The 26,156-nt window shown below is 45.4% G+C and overlaps 2 protein-coding genes across 6 annotated transcripts in view; both read left to right on the forward strand.

The window, feature by feature from the left end:
- The window catches only part of Ifnar2 (interferon (alpha and beta) receptor 2), a 32,807-nt gene extending 8,150 nt beyond the window's left edge, over window positions 1-24,657 (forward strand). The window contains exons 2-9 of one of the 4 annotated variants that reach the window (NM_010509.2): window positions 2,929-3,021; window positions 4,051-4,092; window positions 5,010-5,133; window positions 7,012-7,184; window positions 10,789-10,946; window positions 12,825-12,981; window positions 18,286-18,413; window positions 22,778-24,655. In NM_010509.2, the coding sequence (NP_034639.2) occupies window positions 2,967-3,021; window positions 4,051-4,092; window positions 5,010-5,133; window positions 7,012-7,184; window positions 10,789-10,946; window positions 12,825-12,981; window positions 18,286-18,413; window positions 22,778-23,482 (1,542 nt within the window). In that variant the 5' untranslated portion in view covers window positions 2,929-2,966 and the 3' untranslated portion in view covers window positions 23,483-24,655. Of the gene's footprint in view, window positions 1-2,928; window positions 3,022-4,050; window positions 4,093-5,009; window positions 5,134-7,011; window positions 7,185-10,788; window positions 10,947-12,824; window positions 13,112-18,285; window positions 18,414-22,777 lie in introns of those variants that run through there. The other 3 variants (NM_001347258.1, XM_011246100.3, NM_001110498.1) reach the window with 3 other exon arrangements.
- Window positions 24,658-25,224: 567 nt separating this feature from the next.
- The window catches only part of Il10rb (interleukin 10 receptor, beta), a 19,678-nt gene continuing 18,746 nt past the window's right edge, over window positions 25,225-26,156 (forward strand). The window contains exon 1 of one of the 2 annotated variants that reach the window (XM_006522924.2): window positions 25,225-25,684. Coding sequence is in view for 1 of the 2 variants with exons in the window: in NM_008349.5 (NP_032375.2) it covers window positions 25,386-25,440 (55 nt within the window). In the remaining variant the exon portion in view is untranslated. The remainder of the gene's footprint in view (window positions 25,685-26,156) is intronic. The other variant, NM_008349.5, reaches the window with a different exon arrangement.

Below are 26,156 nucleotides of genomic sequence, written 5' to 3' on the forward strand. Positions count from 1 at the left end.
TAACCCATGCTCCCTGGGCAAGCGGGTGTACAGCTATCGTCCCAGTGTTCACGAAATAGGTAAGGCAAGAGGATCCCTCCAGATTCCAAGGCAGCCTGATCTACATGGCGAGATCTGGAGATGGGGACTGGAGTTCTGCCTGGAGTGGTGAGATGCCTGTCTGTCACACGTGGGTTTAGGGTGTACCCCCAGCACCACATCAAACCTGATTCAATGGCAGACTTCTTAGGGGTCTTGAAGCAGAGGGAGAGGACCAGAAAGTCAAGGTCATTCTCCATTACCGAGCAAGTTCAAGGCCAGAGTGGAATACGTAAGTCGCCGTTCCGAAGAAAACAAGAGCTGTTGCCTAGTTTATTGTCTGTCTGGTTGTATATTTAAATCATGTCCAAATTGCAGGAAATACCTAGTGTAACACAAATGATATGTAAACAGTTATATTGTATCATTTAGGAACGACTGAAAATAAAAACAATCACCTATAGCAAGTCTTTTGTTTCCATACAAAATCCTGTACAAAGCTGGTCTAACACTAATGCAGAATCCCCAGGTAAGGAGGGACAATTGTACTTTTTCATATGGAAGAGTAAAACTCAGAAAATTCCAAGTGGTTTACACACACACACACACACACACCAGCACAAGTAATCAATCAAAAGGCAGGCAGAGAGCTCACAAGAAAAAAAATTGATTTATATCAGGAAGGGCCAGGTTCCCTCATACTTAAAAAAAAAAAAAAAGTCTGCCAAAAAAGGGAGAAAGAACAATAGAGATGGAATAAATAGTTGACTGGAAAAGAAAACTGGCATCCCAGGCCCTTGGTGACATCATTTGAGCGCTAACAGTCTTGAAGAATCCTGTCTCTCCAGGTCTGCTGTGGCGCAGATGTCCTTCCCCTTGGACCAGCCCCAGCTTGCCCCCCTGCAGCTTTCCTTGGTGAACATTCCTGACTTTGACATCTCCGATAACCTAGGGTCTCCACTGCAACGTGGGATTTACCTGCATGGCTTTACACACAGCCTATTTGGGAGCTTCCTGCAAGAAATGCATGTTACACCTTCTCAGAAACTTTCTGAAGTGTTGGCATAACATTCTTAATCTACTTTGCTCTTGGGTCTTGCACAGCCAGCGCCACCCAGAACACTGAGATTCCTGCTGTCCGTGTGAGATGTAGCCTGGCCTCCCTGGATGGCAGCTGCTCTTCTACTCAGAGCTTTTCCATTGCGGGAGGGGGGTACCGCTGTCTTCTACCTCTTCGGTTGCTTTCTTTTCATACGAAAAGTATTGTTCACCTGGAACTCTCAGTAGGTGACATCTAATCAGCCAGATGACTTTCTTACAACCCTAGGGCAAAGTCCCTGGGTTTCTCTTTGGTATGGCAGCATCTGTAACAGTTACCAATGCTTCGGCCACACCCACTTTGCCTGCAAGCAATTTTAAATCCACCCCCTTCCTTGCCAGACTCCATGTTGTTCCCGTGTTTCCACCTCACTGTACTCCCTCACCATAGACACGGATAAGGTTGTGAGCAGTAGCCATGACAGCCTGCACGAGCACGCCATCTTTAATTCAGATGCCCTTCTCCATACAAATTAATGTCACTCCCCTCTCAGCCTGCTCAGATTCTCAGGACACAGGCAGATTCTTTGCCCGATAATAGCACAAATGACCTCGAGCCAACTTCCCCAAAGAGTTCTTGTTCCTCTATGAAGCTAGAGAGGACAGTCTTTACTGTGTGTATGGCTGAGAACGTTTTTGGTCTTTAAAGCTTTAAGCCCTTCAGAGGCACTTAAAAGCTTCTATAACCAACGGCTCCAAAATCTTCCACATTCCTCCCAAAAACCCATTCCCAAGGCTTAGGAACCACACGGTCAAGTTTGTAAGAGCAAAGGCTGCACTTGTTGCGAGTTTTCTGTATGAGTTGCCTTGTCCCCTGTTGTAACCAAATACCCGGCCAGAAGCAACTCCAAGGAGAGAGTTATCTGGTTCACAGTTTGAGCAAGTCTAATCCATCCTAGCGGGGAAGACAGGAGAGTCAGGGGTGGCTACCGTAATGTCGGTAACATTACGGTAAGGGGTCTCATGTACATATAGTCATGCTGTGCAACTATGTCAAAAAACAAGAAAATTGTCTTTGGTTGGAAGGCTTCCCAAATTTATTAGGCAAAGAAAAATTAGGTAGAACGGGGCTGTATAGTCTACCTCTTGCCTGAAAGAAGAGGGAAATGCGTTTGGCCAGAATGGTGGTGTCTGTCTGTAGTCCTAGCGTTTGGGAAGCTGAGGCAAGAGGCTCTCTCAGGTTCGAGCCAGCCTGGGCTCGAACGTCTCCACAGCAATGTAGGATGGCCATAATTGCCTATAACCCCTTCAACTGCTTAAGCCTCCACAGGCAACAATGCGCACACGTGCACATTCCCACACAGAGACATAATTAAATTTTTAAGATTTAATTATTTAATACTGAAATTAACCAAATGCCTATTGCCTGTTCAAAATTTAAGTTTTTGGTTTTTTGGTTTTTTTGGTTTTAAGTCGTTTTAACTAGGGATTGATACCACAGCGGAAGGTGAGCTAAGCAAGTCCCAGGGATCAAGGAAGGACTGAAACCAGAATTTGGCTACTTTTTAATTTATTTTTAAAGACAGGTAGCTCCTCTAGCTGGCTTCAAACTTGCTATGTAGCCGAGGATGACCTTGAATGCCTGACCTTTCCCCCACCTCTCTGCTTAGAGGACAGATGTGACACGCACAGTAAACTCATGCAAGTTTAACCCTAATCCTAACCAATCCAGGGCTACCACGGGGCCGCATCTGCAGCTAAATCTGGCTCGTTCTTACTCGTCTCTCGTTAGCGTGTATGTGTCTATCATGTAAATTACAATATAATTGGGTGCTTCTGAGTTTTGACCAACTCAATATTGATCTCTTTCAGGTGTGAGAGCAGAAAAACGGACTTAAGAGCTGAGCAGGATGCGTTCACGGTGCACCGTCTCTGCCGTCGGTCTCCTCAGCTTGTGTCTTGTGGGTAAGGGCTACTTCTCAGCACAGCCCTTAGAGGAGAAAGCCTCTGTTTCTGTCATCACAGAGAGCCCTGGTGTGGAGCAGCACACTGATGTCCATATCTGGAGAACCCAGATCAGCACGGCCAGCATCAGGCACCCCACGGGGGTCTTCCCCTTCATTTTAGCTAAGCCAGAATAATATAGGCTACAGCCATATTCAGGAAACGGCCTTGTTTATAATTCAAAGGGTTGCGGCTCTGCACACCCTGAATCTCACGCCCGGTGGCGTTTAGAAGGTGGCCATCCCTTTATCTCTTCCCATATAAACTAACTTGAAAAATCCATCCCTACACATTGATTTATACTCTTCCTTTCTTTTTAGCCCTTATCTTTTCTATATCTGTATTTCTTCACGTCCTTTCTGTTCCTTCCTCTGAACTGTTTGAATTCCACAATGTCATCTCTCCCATTCATTGTCCTCAGCGGATCCAGGAGTATGACAAATGTCTCAGTGTGGACATCCACAGTTAATGTGTCCCGCCTATGGTTTCTAAAAAATACCAGGAACTCTACTCCCTGTAAGTCACTGCAAGATCAGGAAACAAATGACCCCTCTTGCCCATCCCTACTCTAAGGGACGACACTCACTAACTCCAATCACAAATACCCTCTCTTCATCTGCCACTCTTGTTAAATATCTTTACTTTAAATGTATTAATTAACAGCGTGCTTATTTCTGTTCCGAGAAATGTGTCACATAGACAGCCACTTCTCAGACACTCTCTCAACCCTTCCAACCCCTGCCGTTTGTGTCAAGTCCCAGCGGCCTCACTTTACATCCGCCCCGATTGCCACCTTCAGATGGCACACGTGTCATGTCGGCCATACCACATTACCCAAGAGCATCCATACTCTCCACAGGATTTTTGTTAGCACAAGAAAATCTCAACCCTTAAGTAGCACATGTATGTCATAGAGCCTTACATTTAGAGTAATGTTGACAGTCTGGGCCCGTAACAAGCCCTGTTGTAATCTGTTGTGCTTCCTTCTAGTGTCTGCGAGCCTAGAGACTATCACACCGTCTGCTTTTGATGGTAAGAACTGTTCTGAGCTTGACTGAATTTAATGTAAGGGTCAAAGTATCTGGCTAACAGGCAGGAAAGGGGGGGGGGAGTTTGATTTCTGACCCCAGATATGCTGACCAGTTTATTGGAATCCTTTCTAGGTAGAGGAGCTAAGGGTGTTTTTCATTATTTGTGCTCTAAACTATTATAAGAGGGAACAAAAACAAAAACAAAAACAAAAACAAAAAAAGCACTAGTGATTATTAGGAGGCCCTCTTAAAGGCACACTGAAGCTTTTCAGCTCACTAAGAAAAGGATGAAGAAAACAGAACAGGGTCCAGACGAATGTCTCTTTAATTTCCAATCGTCTACAGATTAGTTTCAGGCAAAGGAAAATAAATTTCTTCAACTGAAATTTGTTCTCCTTTGTGTGATGAGGGGAATAAAAATGCAGTGGGGATTTGAGATCAAGGGTGGGAAGGAGGGGGGTGGGGAGGGAAGGATAATGGGGAGAGACTTCAGGAGGGAGGGAGACAGAAAAGGGAGAGTGTGGGGGAGAGAGAGAAAGAGGGACAGTTGGGGAGGGAGGGAGGAATGAGGGGGAGAGGGGTGGGTGGCACAGCAGTTTATGGGCCAGTTGAGAGAGGAATATTTTGAATCCGTGAACTCAAAACAGTTCAGAGAAGCCCTTTGTCCTGTGTTTACAGGGTGCCGAGTTCCCATTTGTTAGTTTTCCTGCCCTGATAATAAGTTGTCACTAATCAACTGAATTGCTTCACTTCCCGTGTCCAGTGGACTTCCTGCTTGGTCTAAGTGCCAGAATGCTTCCACTAGGGCTTGCCTGTGAGCCGTGTGTGTCCGAGCTCCTAAGGGAGTGCCACCCTAGTTCCAAATCTCATCGTTTCTTCTCATCGTTTCTTCTCATCGTTGCCTCCTGTTCTTTCTAGGGTATCCAGATGAACCTTGCACTATAAACATAACAATACGAAATTCCCGGCTAATTTTATCCTGGGAATTAGAGAACAAGTCTGGCCCACCCGCTAACTACACCCTCTGGTACACAGTCATGAGGTCAGTTGGCGTGGCCTTTTTGTGTTTTTTGTTTTTTCTCTCTCTCTCACTGAGTATGTTACCTCTCCTCCATTGCATGGTTTCTCCCCTCGCTAGGCATACTTCCTGCCCCAGAACTTTTTAGGTTAACTTACATGTTTTGGGGAGGGGTGTGTGTGTGTGTGTGTGTGTGTGTGTGTGTGTGTGTGTGTGTTGACACTGGAAGTTCCTCAATCACTCTCTGCCTTATTTTTTGACACAGTCTCTCTCACTGGGCTTGAGTTTTTTGCTAGGTTATCTGGCCAGCCATCTTTCCAGTTCTCTGTCTTGTTGGGGTTTTTTGTTTGTTTGTTTGTTTTGTTTTGTTTTGTTTTTTTTGTTTTCTGACTCATAAAAGGCCAAAGTCAAAACACCTATCCTTTCCTAATTAATTTAAATTCTTCTGTAGCCCAAAGCTATTGCAGCAGGAGCCAAGCTTGTGTTTATAAGCCAAATCCTGGCAGTTTGCAGTTTGCACAGTGATTCCTCCGAGGTCACTCTAGAGTTTACAAGTCCGAATTTCCATCAGGCTCAAGGTCTCGTGACCATATTGGTGGTTTATGTCCCTGTTTCTTTACTCATGGAGACAAGGTATACTCCAGAAAGCCCTACTTGGCAAGCTTGGGTCCAAAGCCACTAGATCACTGGACTGCTTAATATTTAGCCCAGAGTTTTTGTCTTTGCCTAAACATTGCTATGGGGATAAGGATGGAATTGGCAGGGACCACCTTGGCCCTCCTCTGCCCACAAACAACAGCCGCTTTCCGAAGTCCTTGCTTTTCTCAGTAGCTCTTTGGAGAGAGTGTATCTATGATGTAAGTCCTGTAGCCCTGGCCCGAAACTGTCTATTCTCTTGTATATCATAACTCCAACGGTTATACCAGCCAGGAGAAAGCATGAGTGTCTTGTGACTTTGCCTTCCTCCTGCAAAACTCACATTTCCTCTGCTGATGATCACACATATCGCTAGCTTGCGCGTTCTGGTTTCATCTCTGTGGTTGTGATAAAATACTCTGGCCAAAAGGAACTTGGGAAGCAACGGGTGGTTGTCGAGGGAACTCAAGGCAGGAGTTTCAGGTATCCCATCAGTCCTGAGCAGAGAGAGGATACATGCTGGGCTCCCTTGCTTGCAAACTACCCAGCTAGCTTTCCATCATTACACAATCCAATGCCCAACCCACAGAAGGCTGCCAGCCACCCTACAGTTAACCATGGAGATGGTCACCTGCAGACATGCCCACAGGCGAACCTAGATAATCCTTCAACCCTGGGTTCTCTTCTATCTCCTGTTGACAGTTGGAACTAACTAGCACACTCCCTTACTTTCCCAAGCTTGGTGAATCAGCTGTCCCTGATGTCCCTAAATGAACAGAATTCTGACTTAAGATGTAAGGCTATGTGACCTTCAGCCAGAGACACATCTCAAAGAAAGCACTGCTAATTATCCTAGGGAGGGAAGTCTGGGGCCCAGGCCGAGAAAAGCCCAAACCCAGGGCTCCTTCCTCCCTCCCTCCCTCCCTCCCTCCCTCCCTCCCTCCCTCCCTCCCTCCCTCCCTTCCTCCCTCCCTCCCTTCATATATGCATGCAGTAGATTCTATCTATTAAACAATAAAAGTATAATGACTCAGTTGGGGATGAACCATTAAGGGAAAACAAATCCAGAAGAGATTAGAAGTGGGTGGGTGGGTAGGGGTTTGCGAAGTTGAATGTGTTCAGTTTTAGAATGATGTGATTGTGGGATATCTGGGCAACGCCTACAAACCATTTCTTTTAGCCATCATAAAAGATATGAGGCACAGGAAACGGATTCTCACCACACGCATGTTCGTCTTTCCTTCTTCAATCTTTCCCCCTCCAAAGCAAAGACGAAAATCTGACGAAGGTTAAGAACTGTTCAGATACCACGAAGTCATCATGTGACGTGACAGATAAGTGGTTGGAGGGCATGGAGAGCTACGTCGTCGCCATCGTCATAGTGCACAGAGGGGACTTGACCGTGTGCCGCTGCTCAGACTACATCGTGCCTGCAAACGGTGAGTGGGTGTCTGTGTCTCTCAACCTCATCAGTGGTTTGCTGTGAACGAGGAAGGTGTTTGGCTGGAGAGCTGGCCTGACTCCTGGCCCTACCTTATGTGGCCATTTGGTTGCTCAGAGCCTCAGCTTTCCGATCTAGAAAATGGGTTCATAACCTTAGCTTCTCAGGTTTTTGTTCGGCACGTGTATAAGGCAGGTTTTCAGAGGTAATTGTTGCTGTCTTTCTGTTCACTTTACAACCTGGCAGGAAGCAGGCAGAGGCTTTGCATGGGTCTTTCTATACCATCACATCTCTTTAGGGCAGTATCTTTCTGTCCACCACCTGAGACTGTAAGTCAAGAAGGCTATATATATGAACACTTAGGGCACTCAGCTCACAAGGCAAGTGGGGCCCAGGAGTGGGGTGACCCTTCTATCTTCCCATGTCCTGAGCACTTATGCTAGTGGCTCCAGCTCCACTGTGTTTTCAGTGACTAAATTTATAACTGGTTTCCATGGTAACGTTTTTTTGGTTTCAGCAGGTGTGTGCACTCGTACATACTTGGGAAAATGACAACGGTTGAAACCATGACCAGATCATGAGTCAGTCTTAGGAGGTCATCCCAGGGGTGTGGAGGTTGTCCCAGGGGTGTGATTGTTTGGATCAACAATCACATCTGTGCATTGCACTCACAGAAAAAAAAAATCAAAGCACAGCTTATAGATCGTGATAAAGAATATATATTAAAGTAATAAGTATTTTTCATGATCCAAATCCTAAATATAAAAAAGATACTAAAACCTAAGGCCACCAGATGTGGTGGTGCACACTTGCAATCTCAGCACCCATGAGCCTGACACAGGAGGAGTACAGAGGTTTGAGGTCAGCCTAATGTTACATAGAAAGTAGGAAGCCATCCAAGACTACATAGCAAGATGATGTGTCAAACAAACAAACAAACAAACAAACAAAGGAGTTACAGAGACAAAGTTCGGAGCAGAGACTGAAGGCATGACCATCCAGAAACTGCCCCACCTGGGGATCCATCCCATAAACAACCACTAAGCCCAGACACTATTGCAGATGCCAACAAGAGCTTGCTGACAGGAGCCTGCTATAGCTGTCTCCTGAGACGCTCTGCCAGTGCCTGACAAATACAGAAGTGGATGCTCACAGTCATCCATTAGACGGAGCACAGGGTCCCCAGTGGAGGAACTAGAGAAAGTACCCAAGGAGCTGAAGGAGTTTGTAGCCCCCTCAGAGGAACAACAATATGAACTAGCCAGTAACCCTAGAGCTCCCTGGGACTAAACCACCAACCAAAGAAAACACACGGTGGGACTTATAGCTCTAGCTGCATATGTAGCAGAGGATGGCCTAGTCGGTCATCAATGGGAGGAGAGGCCCTTGGTCCTGTGAAGATTTTATGCTCCAGTATAGGGGAATGTCTGGACCAGGAATCGGGAGTGGGTGAATTGGGGAGCAGGGGGAGGGGGTGAGGATAGGGGATTTTTGGAGGGGAAACTAGGAAAGGGGATAATATTTGAAATGTAAATTAAAAAATATCTAATAATAAAAACACCAAACAAACCCCCCAGGACTAGGAAAAAAAGACAGACATCATTCTTTGACATATTTCTTCTGAACAGATCCAGCAATATATTTTGTTTTCTTTTTTTGTTTTGTTTTGTTTTGTTTTAAAGTAACATAAGCCAACAAGATGGCTCAGTGGGTAAAGGCACTTAGCACCAAGCCTAATGACCTGAGTTCAGTCCCTGGGAACCCACAAGGTAGAGAGAGAGAGCTGATCCCTACAAGTTGTCCCCTGACATTCACACATGTGCTGTGACAGAGTGGCCCATACACTTACACATACTCAAACACAAAACAAAATAAATTAAAAATGTAAAAAAAAAAAAATTTAATTTTTTTAAACGGTTACCTTAAATAGATGTACTTACATCAAAAGAGAGAGAGAATAAAATTTAAAACCTTTCTCACGTGACTCAGAATTCCTCTCTAATAATTTGTTATAAAGAAATGACCAACAGGACTGGAGAGCTGGCTCTGCAGTTAAGAATTCAATGTTCCCCAGAGGGTCTGAGTTTGGTTCCCAGCATGCAAGTGGGCACTCACAACCACCTGTAACTTCAGCCTCAGGGACCTGCTGCCCTCTTCTGGCCACTACAAGCAACTGCACTTACTTGTATCTATTCCCCACCAAAAAAAAAAAAAAACGCACACATACACATAATTTTAAAAAATTTTGAGCCAGGCAGTGGTGGCACACGCCTTTAGTCCCAGTACTTGGAAGGCGGAGGCAGGCAGGTTTCTGAGTTCGAGGCCAGCCTTGTCTACAGAGTGAGTTCTAGGACAGCCAGGCCACACAGAGAAATTCTGTCTCAAAAAAACAAAAATAATAAAATAATAATAATATTAAATAAAAAATACAAAAATTAAACACTTTTATTTTTCTAAGGAGAAAGAAATGGCTAAGAACAAACGCAGAGATTGAGCTCCAGAAACACCAAATGACACATAGATTCTGTTCAGAAATATTAAAAATAATCTGTTTGTTCAAAATAGTAAATCAGAGGGGTCACAAGAACACAGGGTTTAAATTCAGCATAGGAAGTTACAAAGTGAGTCGGGAGTCAGTGAAACTCCATGAAGGCCAGAGACGAAACACGTTAGACTGTGTGGGCCACATCCAGTCTCTGTCCTATGTTGTTCTTTGTGTTTTCCTTTGAGATTCCTTAAAAATAAAAAATAAAAATAAAAAAACAAGAAAAAATGTTCAAAAGAAGAAAAAAAAGTGAGATTGTAGGTTGTGCCAAAATCTAACCCATGAGACATGGTTTTCTAACCCTCAGGGTAAATAAATGTGTATTAACATGTTTATGTCATATAGTTAAGTAAGTCAGCCATGGTAGCATGCGCTTGTAATCCCAGAACTGAAGATCCAGAGGCAGGAAGTTGTGAGTTCAAGGCCAGCTTAGGCTGTATAGTGAAAACCTGCTTTGTTTTGTTTTGTCTTGTCTTGTTTTGTTTTGTTTTGTTTTGTTTTGTTTTTAAGTAGTTAAGTAAAATTATAAAAAACATTGTGGGATAGAAGGACTTCATTTCAGTGTGTGTGTGTGTGTGTGTGTGTGTGTGTGTGAACATGCATGTGCATATACAACTATTTATATACCCCAATTAATATGTAAGAATATGTATATATTTATATACATTAGCATAGAACAGTTGATTATACTCAAAGAAAATTCCCTGTTTATATTACTATTGTTTATTACTATTATATATTCATGTTGAATCATGAAAATAAGTCATTTTAAATTTCATGTCTACAATCCAGCCTGAGAATTGGGAAGGTTGTTGACATCCATCTCAAGTCAGGGTACCATGTGCCATAGGAATGCTAATGAATCAAATTGTTCCGTTTTTCAGCAGTAAATCCAAATAGCACTATACAGCTAGAATTAGAAGCCCATTCAGACAGAATTAGCCTTTCTTTAAAGGAAATGACACTGTCTCTGACAACAGGATACAATGTACATACTGAAATAAGGAAAGACTGTTACTCATTTCTCTTTCTTATGAAGAGTGTCTGTTTTCCACAGCTCCTCTTGAGCCGCCAGAATTTGAGATCGTTGGCTTTACAGACCACATAAACGTGACGATGGAATTTCCACCTGTCACTTCCAAAATAATCCAGGAAAAGATGAAGACTACACCCTTTGTCATCAAAGAACAGATAGGGGACAGCGTTAGGAAGAAGGTAAGTGGTCCCTCCTGTTCAGATGAAAACAATACGTAGCTGGCAGTGGATACATTGTACTTCCTTCTCAAGAACTGTGTAAGGCCAGGGAAGGGTTACTTTAGACGGCTTGCTCAGTGGTAGACTGCTTGCTACTGTGTTCAGCACCCAACATTGCAGAGGGAGGGAGGGAGAGAGAGAGAGAGAGAGGAGAAAGAGATACAGAGACAGAGAGACAGAGAGAGAAAAGAGACAAAGACAGAGAGATACAGAGACAGAGAGAAGAGAGATACAGAGACAGAGAGATACAGAGAGAAAAAAGAGACAGAGAGAGGTACAGAGACAGAGAGAGGAGAGAGATAGAGGAGAGAGATACAGAGATAGAGAGAGGAGAGAGATACAGAGACAGAGAGGAGAGAGATACAGAGACAGAAAGAGGAGAGAGATACAGAGACAGAGAGAGGAGAGAGATACAGAGACAGAGAGAAAGAAGAGAAATATAGAGACAGAGAGAGAGAAAAGAGACAGAGGCAAAGAGACAGAGAGGGGGAAGATAAGGGGAGAGGAGTTGTATCATCTACTGCTGTATTTCATCCATGTTTCTCTATGTTCAAAGCATGAATCACAGCATTTTAGACTGTGTGATTATTAGGATAACAACAACATCATAAAATGAAAACTGTACACAGAGGCATTTTTTTTAAGAAAATTGATCTTTAAGTCAAATTAAATCATGAAATAGAAGAGGCCATTGGTGTTACCCAGGCAGCAGGCAGGAGTGGCCTGGACCAATTGTTGGTGCTGTGATTTTCCAGTGCTTCATGTGTTTCATATGTGGGCTCTACGGTGTGGTAGAGAAACCTTATGGCCACAGCACCTTACAGTTGCCATTAACTGAAATAATGAGGACTCTGATGAACTTCGGTTAGGATATGTTAAATGCAAGATGCCAGTGTGGCATTTAGAAGGAGACAATGGCCGGCATCTCAGCTCCCATGTCTGGAGTTAAAAGAGTCTTTATAAGAGTGCCTTTGGTGAGTCATGGGCAAAGCCTGGTTGCATGGACTCAAGTAAAGCGTTGAAGGGCTCATTCTCCAGAGCCTTTCTCATATAGCTGCAGCAGCAACTCTAGAAGGTGGGGCCTGGAGGAATGACAAGCACGTCCACGTGCAGGTGAAGTGTCCTGGAGAAGGTGACAGTAGCATAGCGGGCGAGTTGTCCTAGAGACTTGGTGGAATTTTGAGAGCATGGAGAAAGGTGCCCTTGGCTGGGAACAGAGATGAGATGGAGGATGCTGCACAGATGCAGAAAGAAGAGTGTCTTAGTCTGTTTGCTGTGACTGTAAGGAACTACCTGTGGCTGCACACTTTATCAAGAAGGAGGGTTATTTTGACTCTGGCTTCTGGGGCTGAGGCTAAGAGATGAAATCCACGGATGGCCCTCCCACTGACTGAGTCCTGAGGCAGCGGAGACTGGTGTGACAAGAACAGGGAGCATGCGTGCATGTGTTCAGATGTGCTTCCCAATGTGAGTCACCAGGGTTTACTCATGGCGCCCCACTCTGATGACCCAAACTCACCCCGATCATCTTACCAGCTACAGAAAAATGATAATATTGTGGCAATGATATCATGGAAACCTTCAATCCCCTTTTGGATTTTTCCTTCTCATCCATAAAACGGATCTGATAGGCCAGATATCGTGGTTATAAGATTCGTGTACATATGTAGGAACATGAGGTTTGGCAATTAATTGCTTGCTTCTAGTGACATAAACCTTGCTAAGCCAGTGATATGTTTAAACTTCTTTAAGATTTGAAAATAGAACCCTTAGGGCTAACCTCTCACCAAAGTCTTAACTGATCTGAGTGTTTGTTTGCGTGTGTGTTTCTTTTTACAGCACGAGCCCAAAGTGAATAATGTCACTGGGAACTTCACATTTGTCCTTAGAGACTTACTTCCAAAGACAAACTACTGTGTATCTCTTTATTTTGATGATGACCCCGCAATAAAATCTCCCTTAAAATGCATCGTCCTTCAGCCTGGCCAGGAATCAGGTATGGCTAGGTTTTTAAAATTTGCACTATTGTTTTGATGGAAAACTTGCTGAAAGGAAAAGAAAAAATCTCAAGTTCTAGCACACTAAATGTACTCCTGCCAATAAATGCACACCACTGAGCTGCCCCTATGGCTCTGTCTCTAATGTCTTGTCCTGCCGTCAGAATAATCAAATACCTGTCTTAGAAGAACAGACCCCTGTAGCACTTTCCTTTTAAGGGAATCTGGGTGAGATTCAGCATTGTGTGCCCTTTGGCCATTGCTTGTGCCGAGTGCTAGAAGATCAGAAGTTGCTTGAAAAGCCAGCATTAAAAGCCTGGGAGGGAACAGTATGGAAGTGGTGTGAGTCCTAAGAATATTTGTTCTGCATGTATCAGAAAGGGGCCTTGTCCGCAGAGAGGAGATGACCACTGGTGACGTCAGAAAGCCTTCCAGTTACAGAGACATTGAGACAGCCAATACTGTGACCCCAACCTTTCTTTATCTGAGAAACCCTGTGCGGCCAGGACAAAGGAACCTGGGATGTGGTGGTGCCTGCCTATGCTCTACCCCCCAGAAGGAATAGGTGGGCTCATCATAAGGTTGAGGCTGTGTAGTGAGTTTCCAGCCAGCCTGGGTTACATAGCAAGACCCTGCCTCGGAAAAAAAAAAGCAGGAAATGGAGGTTAGTTGAGTCCAGGAGCCCTCCCCGTTTTTCAGTCACTACCTCTCCCACAGTCTCACTAAAAGAAAAAGGCTTTGAAACTCCTCTTCTAAGATAGCTCTCTAAATTCCTCAGTCCCAAAGACAGACTCCTAAGCATCACCATTCATCAGAGTAAAATTAAGTTTGGGTTGGCACGGGAATGAAGAGGTGATCCTCTGCAGATGGGCTCCTAGATTTGAGCTCTTGACCTCCAGCTAATGGCACCAGTGTGGATCTTTCTGGAAACGCTGGAGTGAAGTAGGTCACCAAGAACAGGGCTAGCCTTTGACTTGGGAACAGCCTTTGAAGGTCACATCCACCCCCTGGTTCCTGCTGTATGGCATGCTCTCTGCTCTCGCAGCCACCACTTGAACAGCTTCCAGAACACACTCCAGCCATCTAACTGAGCTCCTCCACCCCGCCTCTCCTGCCAGAATGGACTCTCTCTAAAATGGTGAGCCAAAGTTAATCCTGTTACCTGACATTTCTTCTGCTAGGCAGTCTGCCACAATGTTGCCAAAGGAAGCTGTTAACAAAGGACTTAGCTAGTGTGGGATGCAGCAAGCTACACTACATGGGGCCTGGCACCTAGGGTACCCTGATAGCAGTGTGTCCTCACGGCCTAATGTTTCTCAAAGCTGAAAGATACACAGACTCATAGTCTGGCCAAAAGCCAGCCTTAGCTTAACTTGTGTTTTAGTCTCTTACAAAACTGCTAAACTGTTAACATAAGCCCCAAACAAATCAGTATTGGCATGTCTGACACCAGAGCTCTTAACTCCAAGTAGCCAATACTTCAGGCCATTTCTGACTCAAAATCAGAGCAGACTGGGCAGGATAAGGGTCTGTTTGCAAAAGACATCCCCTACTTCGGATGCTAGCCACAAGTTTACGGTCTTCAGACCATATCGATTCTTGTCCAAATTGGCTACAAAATAAAAAACTCCTCCAAATTTCTCTCAGGTCCAATCATTTGATGAAGTGCTTCACAGAACTGGGGAGAGCATAGACTTATGAGACTATTTGGATAAAGCTGAAGAGGTGGGTGGGACAAGGGGCAGAAGGGTCTGAGCTTTGTCCATGGAGTCAGCCTGCATCATTCTCCCAAGAACCTCAGAATGCTCACTAAACAGGAAGAGCATCAAGTCCACACGTCCTGGGATTACCTGGGACGGACCAAGTCATTGCCCACAGCGCAAGGGTTAATCTCCTAAGGTCAGGAGGGCGGGACTAGAAGGAACCACACCTCCCTGATCATAGCAGTTCCTTTCTCTGCAGGTCAGCCCCCAGCTTAAGACTGTCCCGCTGCTCCCCAGGACCCGCTTCATTAGCAGAAAATCAGATACAGTTGCTAGCTTAGTCCCTTGTCTCCTACTATAGTGGAATACCCCCTCCCCCCCCCACCCCCCACCCCCATTGCATGACTATATAAAAAAGAGATATTTATTTCTCCTAGTATTGGAAGCTGAGACTAAAAGTGGGAAGGCTTCCTGGCTGGACCATTGTGGGAGGTGCCACATGTCACAGAAGGGAGGTGGCAAGCCATTTTATGCCAATGCCATATTTGCAGTGTCTCACTTGTTCCCATAATGACAGCATTACTCCACACATGAGGGCAGCGCCTCCTGGCAAAAACATCCCACCTCCCAGAACCTTCTCAGAGGACGCCAACTGCAAGAGACATATTCCAACCATCACAGCCCCCACACTCAGGGAATTTCATGAAGTTTGAAGCCCTGAGCCTAGAACCAGGAGTAGGAGAGAGGGGGGCACTATTACATATATATGTGTGTGTAAAATAGCATGATCTTATATATGGATAAAACTCCCACAAGCAATAATAATTCAAGTAAGGGTTGATGAGATGGCTCGGTGGGTGAAGGTGCTTGCTGATAAGCCCGATCCCCAGAGCCCACATAGTGGAGAGGAGACTGGACTCCATGAGGCTGTCTTGAAACCTCCATGTGCACACTGCAGCACAGCATACACGAATAAATGTGATTAAAAAGTAAAGTCAAGGTGGCTGGAGAGATGGCTCAGTGGTTAAGAGCACTAACTGCTCTTCCAGAGGTCCTGAGTTCAAATCCCAGCAACCACATGGTGGCTCACAACCATCTGTCATGGGATCTGATGCCCTCTTCTGGTGTGTCTGAAGACAGCTACAGTGCTCTCATAAATAAAATAAATAAAACTTAAAAAATAAAAATTAAAAAAAAATAAAGTCAAGTTAGTAAGACCACAGAGGAAGGTTTCTTGTGACCCAGGGGTGCTGACCAAGCAGCTGGCCATTCCATGGAGGCTGGCCTTCCCTCCCCACCCCCACGCCCCACCCCCATGCTCCACCAGTTAAGACAGTTAAGACTCGGTCTTTGCCATAGCATGCTGTGAGTCCATCCCACCGCTATCTAGTGATAACACGTCCTTTTGCACATCGTTGCCCTCCCCCTTCTGTCATTAGCCGAGACAGTTAAGGGGCAAGGAGCTCCAGCTTTCCAAATGGTTGTGTTTTTTTTTTTTTTTTTTTTTTTGTCAGGCACTCAGAAATCAAACGGATGGAGGTAATTCACTATTATTTCTTCTCTTACTCTTCAGCTGCCATCTGAACTACCCTTAACCAGTAAAACCAAAGGTCATACGCGTGCAGTTTGGTGGACAGCCTCCCCTAGTTAATCCCTAAATGCATCCATTGGCTCTTAGGAGACCCAGTGAACCCTGTGGGGAATCTCTCCATCTGATAAATACAGCAGGGCTGAAGGCAGAGAGTTCTGACTTTTGTGCAACTCCCACTGAAGTAGGAGACAAAAAAATGAGGTTAAAGGATAGAAAGGCAATGACAGAAAGAAAAAAAACGGGGGGGGGGATAAAGAAAAAGGTGAAGAAGTGACTGGGGGAGGGGAGGGGCTCTCCAAAGCAGAAAAGGCATAGATATGGATCTCTGATGTCACCCTGGGCTTCATCTCAGTGAAGTTCATTTTGGACATCTAAACCTCGGAACTGTAAGCCAGTCTGAGTTAAGGTCAAAAAGGCTGAAGGACACTAGACACTGTAGGTGACCCCAAAAGCCGGTCGGAGAGATGGGGACGGGGTGGGGTGGGGGTGGGGGGCGGGAACTTATGGATCTAGGAGGAACTTGGGTGTGCCACAAAGTGGGGGATCCAGGTGACTCCCCGCCAGGCACTGCAATCATCCAAGTGGTTATCACCCAGAGGGCCTGGCAAGGAAGTACGTTGTCTTGCAGAGAAGAACAACCATAAAACACTGTCCTTGCTGCCCAGGGCTCCTGGGTTTCAAAAAAAAGACAAGACACATCCAAGGGTGAGGTTTGAAGATACCAGTTTGGTCTGCCCTTCCCAATATGAGATGATCTAATCCCTCTTTTAGGAAGATGATCCACAATGATAACACACATGAATGATCGGCCACAGCCCAAGACAGATTGTATGTTGTTACCCGCTTTAGGTTACACAAATTCTTCAAGTCATAAATTCTCTGAGACTGATGACAGAATCACCATTTGCGAAGCACCGCTCTAGCTAGCGGACTATGATTAGCATAATGTGCTTTGTAGCATGTCTGTGGAGTTCACCGTGCTGCTCCGTGTAGACTCTAGAAGTTGGGTAGACCTGTGAGTCATTCGTGAGTCAGAATCCCAGTGTCATGTTCACGTCAATGCTTCACCCCAGGGTTACGTGGGGTTGCCTTCCCCTTCTTAGGAAGTGTGTAAAGATTTAGTGTGTCTGAAAGCTGTGCCCCTGAGCCTAGACCTGATCCTGGGTCTTTCACGGATGGGAGGAGCCTGCGTCGTTCATTCTTCATGGGCAGGAGACTGGGCTCCAAAACCAGTGTCAGCCACCAATCCTCTGGTCCTTGCTTAGCTAATTGTGTAGTCCTTCCCCTTTTAAAAGACGTCGAGCATTTGATCCATTTTAGCCCTTCTCTTCTGTATCCTATGTCATGTTCTTTATCCTTCTTAAAAAGAGAAAGAAAAAAAAATTAATTGTCCCAGAAGCTCTGGATATGGGGATCATACTCTTATAGCTCTTTTTTTGAAATGTAAGAGAGCTTTGCCTGCGGTGGCTCACTGCTTCTCAGCCCCACTGTACCTACAAGAAGCAGCTACTTTCACTGCGGAGACAGAACTCAAAAAGGAAATTTGGCAAGAGGCTAAGGGAAGTTCTTCACAAGCAAGAGCTGCATTTGGGAAGGCCAAGCCTCAGAATGGCCCAGTTGGTTCTCCAGCCCGGTTCTCTGTCTTCTAAGGTTCCCACCTGGGCAATGAGTACCCACAGGCATTTGGGCTATGGCTAGTGGGGTGGTTCTGATTCTGTCCAGATTTGATCGTTGAAATTTAAAGAGCCACAGACAGACAGCAACTACTCTATTGCAACTATAGAACATAAAGGTTTTTTTTTTTTTTACTTTGAAAATCTAAATACGGTTTATTTAAAATATATGCACTTAGATTAGCTTCCATTCTTTGGTATTTAGCAAATTTTTTTTCTTCTTAACTTTCGCTTCCTCTTCTTTGATTTCTGTCACCAGACCAATATGGGTGTACCCCACCCGTGACCATGTATTATATTTCTTTTGAATAAAGTCATTTGTCTTTTCATTAACAGGATTATCAGAATCTGCTATAGTAGGAATAACTACTTCGTGTTTGGTAGTGATGGTTTTCGTGAGCACTATCGTAATGCTGAAACGGATTGGTTATATATGCCTAAAAGACAATTTGCCCAATGTCTTGGTATGTAGTTTTTCTGTCTTTATTTTTTTTAACTTAATATTTTTTGTTACAGACATAATATTTTTTTTTTAGGAAAGAATCTCATTTTCCAATAGCATCTGTCAGTTTGGCCATCCTAAATTCTTTGTTGTCCCTGCAAGTGTCAAATGTATATGACATTTTATATTTTCTGTGTGTCTGCCTATTCTCTCTGTGTGTGCTCTCTCATGCCTGTGAGCTTTCTCTCCTCCCCCCTCCTCCCTCTCTTTCCCTCTGTGGTAGGGATTTGTTCATGAGTTCATTGTGTGGGAGTCATACGCTGCCTTAAGGCGTTTATCCCAGTGACTCTCCGCCTAATTTTTATGTATTTATTTTTTTAATTCAGTCTTTGACAGTTTCATACAGTATCTTTTACCATGTTCTTTCCTGGATCCAAACTCCTCCCATTACACCCCCCACCCCACCCTCTAGACTACTACCCACCCAACTTTGTGTTCTTCTTCCTCCTTAAAACAAAGAAAATAAAACAAAACAAAACTTAGCTACACGCATTTCTTTGTGATTGGGGAGGGAGCATCTTTGAGGGCATCCTGTGGCGTCGGAGGGCAACTTTAAGGAAGAGTCAGCTCTCTGTGGTGTGGCTCTGGGGTGGGCTCAGGTGGGCAGCTTTATGTCCGCCGCTTTTACCCTCTAAGAACCCTTTCCACTCTATCGTTTGCTTGCTTGTTTGTTTATTTGGCTGGTTTTGTTTTGTTTTTTAAACATGAGTAAGATGTGTTTTATTTTTATTAAAATTATTTGATTTTTTTCTATTCAACCATACAATTTCTCAAAAATAAGCTAATGATTGCTTTATAAAGAACTTTACGCTTTTTACATTTTGAGATTATAATGTAATGACATCATTTCCCCCTTCCCTGCCCTCCCTCCCACAGACTCTCCTCTCTCTCTTTCACACTCGTGGCCCCTTTTTTGTTAATTATTATTACATACATATATATCCCTAAATGCATAAGTACAGCCTATTCAGCCTTCACAGTGTTGCTTTGATTCGTGTTGTTGTGGCCGACCATTTGGCACTGGATAACCAACTGGTGTACACTTCTCTGGTGAAGGCTGATTTCCCCATTGTGACTTCGGGGACGACTCAGTTGCCTGTGGATCTTTGTGTAGGGTTGAGCCCTCCTGGCTTTCCCAGACCCCAGTCCACATTTGAGTGTCCATTGTTACCCATGGTTAGGCACTAATGTTGGTGAGACCTTACGGATGTAACACGTGACATTCCTAGGAGACACAATCTCCCCGCTAACTCCCTGAACCTCTGGTTCTTGCAAACTTTCTGTTCTTTCTTCTACAGTGTTCTCTGAGCCTTAAGGGTGTGTCTCCCCCCCCCCCATATCTTTTTAGACTAGGTCTCTCACTCTCACTGAACCTGGAGGCCATCAGTTCAGCTAGGCTGGCTAGCTTCAGGGCTCCCTATGCCTCTATCCCACCCTGTCCAGGCTGGGATTGCAGATTTAGGCTACTGGCCCCATGGTAATTAGAACTCAGGTAGTTATGCTTGTTCAGCAGGCACCTTACTGACAGAGCCTTCTCAGGCCTCCACCTATCATATTTTATGATCAGGCAATTACATTATTATCCAGACACTATTTTTCCCAGCTGTAGGGCATTTGGGTCAATTCTCTTCTCTCTTTCTCTCATTCCAACTAGGAGTAGTACAATGGAAGTTTTTATGCAGGTCATCTATTTGTTTTAATTTACTTCAGCAGATCATATACACACCCCAGGTTTGTCTTATGTCAGACCCGGCTGACAGTGCTTTCTTCCCTGTGATGGCAGAGCACAGTCCGTCTCACCTGTGGCTTTCCTTAGTCACAAAGAAACTGTCTGCTTACCTTTCTTCTAAGCTTCCACTTAGAGCTGGGAGCCCTTACAGACTCTGACTATTGATCCTACAGCTTTCTACACCGTCGGATGCAGCTGCCTTTCCCAACCTTTAGTCTCTGTTTCTATCCCACTGCCCCACCCCCACCTTGCGTTTGTAACAACATTTCAAGTAGAAATACCTTACTCTCTCTTGTTGCAGCTTGCCTGCCTTATTCTGTTCAGCTGGTAGAGTTTTAGTCACTTTGTTTTAATGTCACTTGGGGTCTGTCTCTGTTAAAAATTGTAGCTCTCCATCTAAGAAAATCCTCCAGCAGTAGGAAAATATGACACTGTAAGCCTAGTTGAGCTTATAGATGAATTTGTTGGCCAGTTTGGGGAATTGAGCTCAGCATCTTAAACACGCTAATAACATGTTCAAGTGGTTGCTGCTTTGCATTTAACTCTACTGAATGGTGAGACAATGTATTCCAAGTATTGGCGTGTGGAACAAGGCTGCCACAGGGCTCTGTTTGAAGAGCTGGGCAGACAGTAAAAGTTTATAGACAATATCACTAAGCTCATATTACTCTGGAGCTAAATTTTAGTTTCAGCAATCTGTCCTACAGAGTGAGTAGCTAGGCCAGCCAAGGCTATACAATGAGACCATCTCAGATTTAGGGTTGGCAACGTCATGCATACTTAAATTACTGTGTTTTATTAGAAAATCGGGGTGATGCTGTTTCCAGCCTCAGGAATAAAGTACACAAGCCATCTGTGGAATGCTCATGGAATTTTGCCCAACCCTGAACAATCATTTAACTTATACCCAGACCGAGGAAGAAAACACAGCCAGCTCTCCCAGAGTCCTCTCTTGCCACCTTCCAAAGAACCAAGCTCACCATGATTGGCCCAGATTACTAGTGGCATAGGTTATTTTCCCGGTTTTTAAATTTGTAGGAATAGAATATCATTTTTGATAGCCCTGATACTCGTACAATTACAGAAACAGCAAATTATTTTCTTAATTTAAGGAATAAATGTATTAAACTTAGTGAAAAGGATAACAATCCACCGAGGAGCCCAGAAACCCAGGCACATGCACAGAGACCAGGGACAGTGACAGTGGCTGTGCAAACTGGTGGGGGACCTCAGTGGCCAGGGATAGTATTATCTATACTAGGAATCATAGGATCCTGCTGAACCTCATACCACACATGGCTAAATGCATAGTAAGTCTAGAGGCAGGATGTGGAGGTATTGAGTCCAGTAGTGTGGGGTGTGCTTATAGCATGCAAGAGGCCAAGTTTAGTCCTCAGCACACACAGATACACATACACACACACACACAGAGAGAGACAGACAGAGAGGACAGAGTGAGAGAGTAAAACAAGCCTGCTTCATAGAGCACTTCTGAGGGCAAAGGGACTTAGGAAATGGCTTGCATCCACAGACTCCATCTAACAATAGACAGAGTATCTAAATGGGCTTGTTCTTGGCAGTATCCCTAAGCCATGTGGTGTGTCTATATCGTATTGAATACTGTAAGCAATCTGGAGGTGATTGAAAGCTAAAGAATGTACAGAGGTGACATGCAAGTGCTGTAACATTTTATAGGGAGGACCCTAGCATCCTTGGGTTTGGAGGGTCATATTATGAAATGCAGCAGTGCCCAGCATCTAGCAAGTGCCAGACAACCATCAGCTTTTCTTATTACAGATGGGTGTTATTACACATGTGTATTATTACACATAGGTGTTACTACACGTGGGTGTTATACACATGGGTGTTATTACAGATGGGTGTTAGTACACATGGATATTATTACTACACATGGGTGTTACTACACATGAGTGTTACTACACATGGATATTATTACTACACATGTGTGTTATTATACATGGGTGTTACTATACATAGGTGTTACTACACATGGATATTATTACTACACATGGGTGTTATAACACATGGGTATTATTACTACACATGGGTGTTATCACACATGGATATTATTACTACACATGGGTGTTATCATACATAGGTATTATTACTACACATGGGTGTTATCACACATGGATATTATTACTACACATGGTGTTATCACACATGGATATTATTACTAAATGTGGGTGTTACTACACATGGGTGTTATCACACGTGGATATTATTACTACACATGGGTGTTATAACACATGGGTATTATTACTACACATGGGTGTTATCACACATGGATATTATTACTACATGTGGGTGTTACTACACATGGGTGTTATCACACATGGATATTATTACTACACATGAGTGTTATTACTATACATGGGTATTATTACTACACATGGGTGTTACTACACATGGGTATTATTATTACACATGGGTGTCATCACACAGGGATATGGATGTCACTTGTATCCACACTTCACAGTGAATACTAAGGGTTTGTTGTTGTTGTTGTTGTTGAAGACCTAATACGAGTGAAAGACTTTTTCTCTCCCTCCCTCGTGCCCTCCCCCCTTCTCTAGAACTTCCGCCACTTTTTAACCTGGATAATCCCTGAACGGTCACCTTCAGAAGCCATCGATCGGCTGGAAATCATCCCCACAAACAAGAAGAAGAGACTGTGGAATTACGATTATGAGGATGGCAGTGACAGTGACGAAGAGGTCCCCACAGCAAGTGTCACTGGCTACACCATGCATGGACTGACGGGCAAGCCTCTGCAACAAACCTCTGACACCTCAGCCAGCCCCGAGGATCCCCTGCATGAAGAAGATTCAGGCGCTGAGGAATCTGATGAAGCTGGAGCAGGGGCTGGAGCTGAGCCAGAACTCCCCACAGAGGCGGGGGCGGGGCCTTCAGAAGACCCCACTGGCCCCTATGAGAGAAGAAAGAGTGTGCTCGAGGACTCATTCCCCAGGGAGGACAACAGCTCCATGGATGAGCCTGGGGACAACATTATCTTCAACGTGAACTTAAACTCTGTGTTTCTGAGGGTTCTCCATGATGAAGATGCCTCAGAGACATTATCTCTCGAAGAAGACACCATCCTCCTAGACGAAGGTCCCCAGAGGACAGAGTCAGACCTTCGGATAGCTGGTGGGGACAGGACACAGCCGCCCCTCCCCAGCCTTCCTTCCCAGGATCTATGGACTGAAGATGGGTCATCTGAGAAATCAGACACCTCAGATTCCGATGCTGATGTGGGGGACGGCTACATCATGAGATGACTCCAAAGAGGTTCACTGACTGGCGCTGGGCACCTACAGGGTTTCTCTTCAGAGTCCGACTTGATGCCTTGTGGTCTCCAGGTGTCTGTCATGGAGGGACTAGAGAACTCTACAGCCCTCTTGGCCCTTGCTGATTGGCCTTCTCTATGCAGATTGACAATTTGGGCATCAGGATTGTTTACAGGGGTCATGAGCGTGATCTGCCCACCCCCTTTCCACTAATGCACTAAGGTGGTTTGTGTTACATTTCCCAGGGAACAGGTTCAGTGTGGTTTTCAGAGGCAGCCCAAGGTCTCCTATCCCTATGTTGTTTCTAGGAAATGATTAAATTGGGGGGAGAGAAAGGGAAAGAAAAACTGGCCAAGCAGTGTTCAGGAGGACTCCAGGAATGAACCTGAAAGGGGGCGGAAGGGTCAGAGGTAAGGCATGCTGAGCTGGCTGCTGGCACAAGAAAAGCCATCAAGGTTTGAGCCCCTGCTGTCTGGGCCCTTCCCAGATGTCAACATCTGTCTCCTCTACTCTAGGAAGTTCATTCACCCATAAAGCCCCGCACAGTGCACGTGAGGAGGGGGAGAAGCCGCAGGAATAATTCTAGGATCCAACGCGTGACTCAGAGAGAGGGATATCATGGCCATATTTTAAGGTCATTTCTCGTCACCTCTTTAACCTTCAGTTTTCTCAACTTATGAAATAAAGGGACTGAGCAGGTAGCCTTGGGAGAGATGCCCAAAGTGGATGAAGGGTGTAGGGTCCTCCCATCTTACTCTTCTCACCCCCAAACCAGTGTTTCACATTTTCTTCTTTTCAAAGAAGAACTGGTACATGGGTCCTGGCTCAAAGACTTCCAATGGATCACCCATGTAAAGCGGTTCAAAAGAAACCCTTGTGGGACTGATAAAACCCTTGTCGGACTTTTTATCCTGTGTGATAAAAATCCCACAGGAAGGAGACACCCCCCCCCAAAAAAAAAAAAAAAAAACACAGAGCAACCCTTTCTCTGCCCTCTGAATACAGCTATCCTCATTCTCCCGGAGCAGCAGCTTTCTTTTAAGCTTTGCATAATTGCTGGGAGTTGGCTTTTTAATGCTTGCACTTCATTGTTTGTTTGTTTGTTTTTAAATTTTATACGATGTTTGAAATTGTCAGTGTAATACAAAAGTACTTTTCATACAAGACTTTATAGTCTTTTTGAATCGTTTCTCTCTGGAATGCTTTCTACAGCATTTTTGTGGTTCTGATACCATTACAAGATTGTACTAGCTTTCTCTAAATCTGCCGTGGCCTGCTGGGATGGTCCCCTCCGACTCTCGTGACCTGTTCTAACTTAGACATGTCTCAATATGTAGTCAGCCGACCTTCGGTGGGGTTTCCCACCTCGCCACCTGTTCTCTTTAAGAAGAGGAAATTAAACCTTTCTCAGCAGCCTTGTGTAAGAAGCAAGCTACCAAGAAATGAACAAACTGGCCTTGTGCCATGTCCTTCGGGTGGGGAGGGGCACTAAAACTTCCCGAGCTGGGCTGGATTCAGCTTTTGTTTGGGAGACAAGACTTTGGAGGGGTGATGGGGAAAAACAGGGGACACTGAGTGATCCAAAGAAAAGCAACTGCCCAGCAGCAGGGAAGCTGAGGCAGGAGGATCACTTCGAATTCCGGGCTACGTGACCCACCCACCAAGGAAGAGAGACAGAAGGGAACACTGGAGGGGAGAGAAACAGAAGCGCGGATTGGGGGAGGGACAGCACTGTAACCCAGGATGGCTTCTTAGTGCACTTAGCTTGAGGCCGCCCTCGAGGCTCCGGTCCTCAGTGGGGCTGCGGGCGGAGGGAGCCAGAGGGGAGTGGCCTGGCCGCCCGGCGGAGGTTCCGGAAAGGGCGCGGGCGGCCGCGGGGCTGCCGCACGGGGCCATGTCCTGGGCGCCGAGCGTGGCGGGCTGGCTGGGTGGCTTCCTTCTGGTGCCAGGTGAGGTCGGCGAGCAGGGGCCCCGGGCGGGCAGGCTGGCAGGCTTGGGAACTCGGAGGCGGGGCGTCCCCAAGGCTTGGCCCATGGGCTCCCCGAAAGGGACCTGTGCGGCGCCCAGCACCAGGAAGGGTACCCCTCGCCATGGTCGGGGCGGGGGGTGCACACCCGCGGCGATGCGCTGCCGCTGGCTAGATCCTGGGTGGACCCTTCCCGAGCCCGCAGCTGTTTCCAGGATGTCTAGAAGGTAAAGTAAAGCGGGGTGCGGGGACAGTTGTTGACAGCGCCCCCAGCCTGCCCCCGAAGTTCTAACTGAAACCAGATTTTCTGAGCACCCCCGCAGTGGCTGTCTGGTCCTTAGGGACACACACCGGAGTCCTCCCAGGCCCCAGCACTCCTTCCTCTCCCCGGTCCTCTGCAGCGCCAGCTCCCCTTCACCACATCTCCCTCTTCACATGTCCACACCCTAAAATCTGAATTCTGCCCTTCAGCTCCCCAGAGAGCTGCTGGGGACTCTTCTCCACAACTGGCTTTCCGTTGGCTGAGCTCTCGGGATTCCCCAACTGGTTCTCAGTGGGATTCTCTTCCTGAGCCCAAACTTCCCAGGCAGCCTGGTGTTGAGTAATTACCACCACACTTCGTCTCTGTTGGCAACAGCTGGGTGATAAGTGGTTTAGAGTTTACTGCGTCAAAACTTAATAAGTGATTTCTGCCCTTAG

Source organism: Mus musculus, chromosome 16 (genome assembly GCF_000001635.26).
Source record: "Mus musculus strain C57BL/6J chromosome 16, GRCm38.p6 C57BL/6J".
Taxonomy (NCBI): domain Eukaryota; kingdom Metazoa; phylum Chordata; class Mammalia; order Rodentia; family Muridae; genus Mus; species Mus musculus.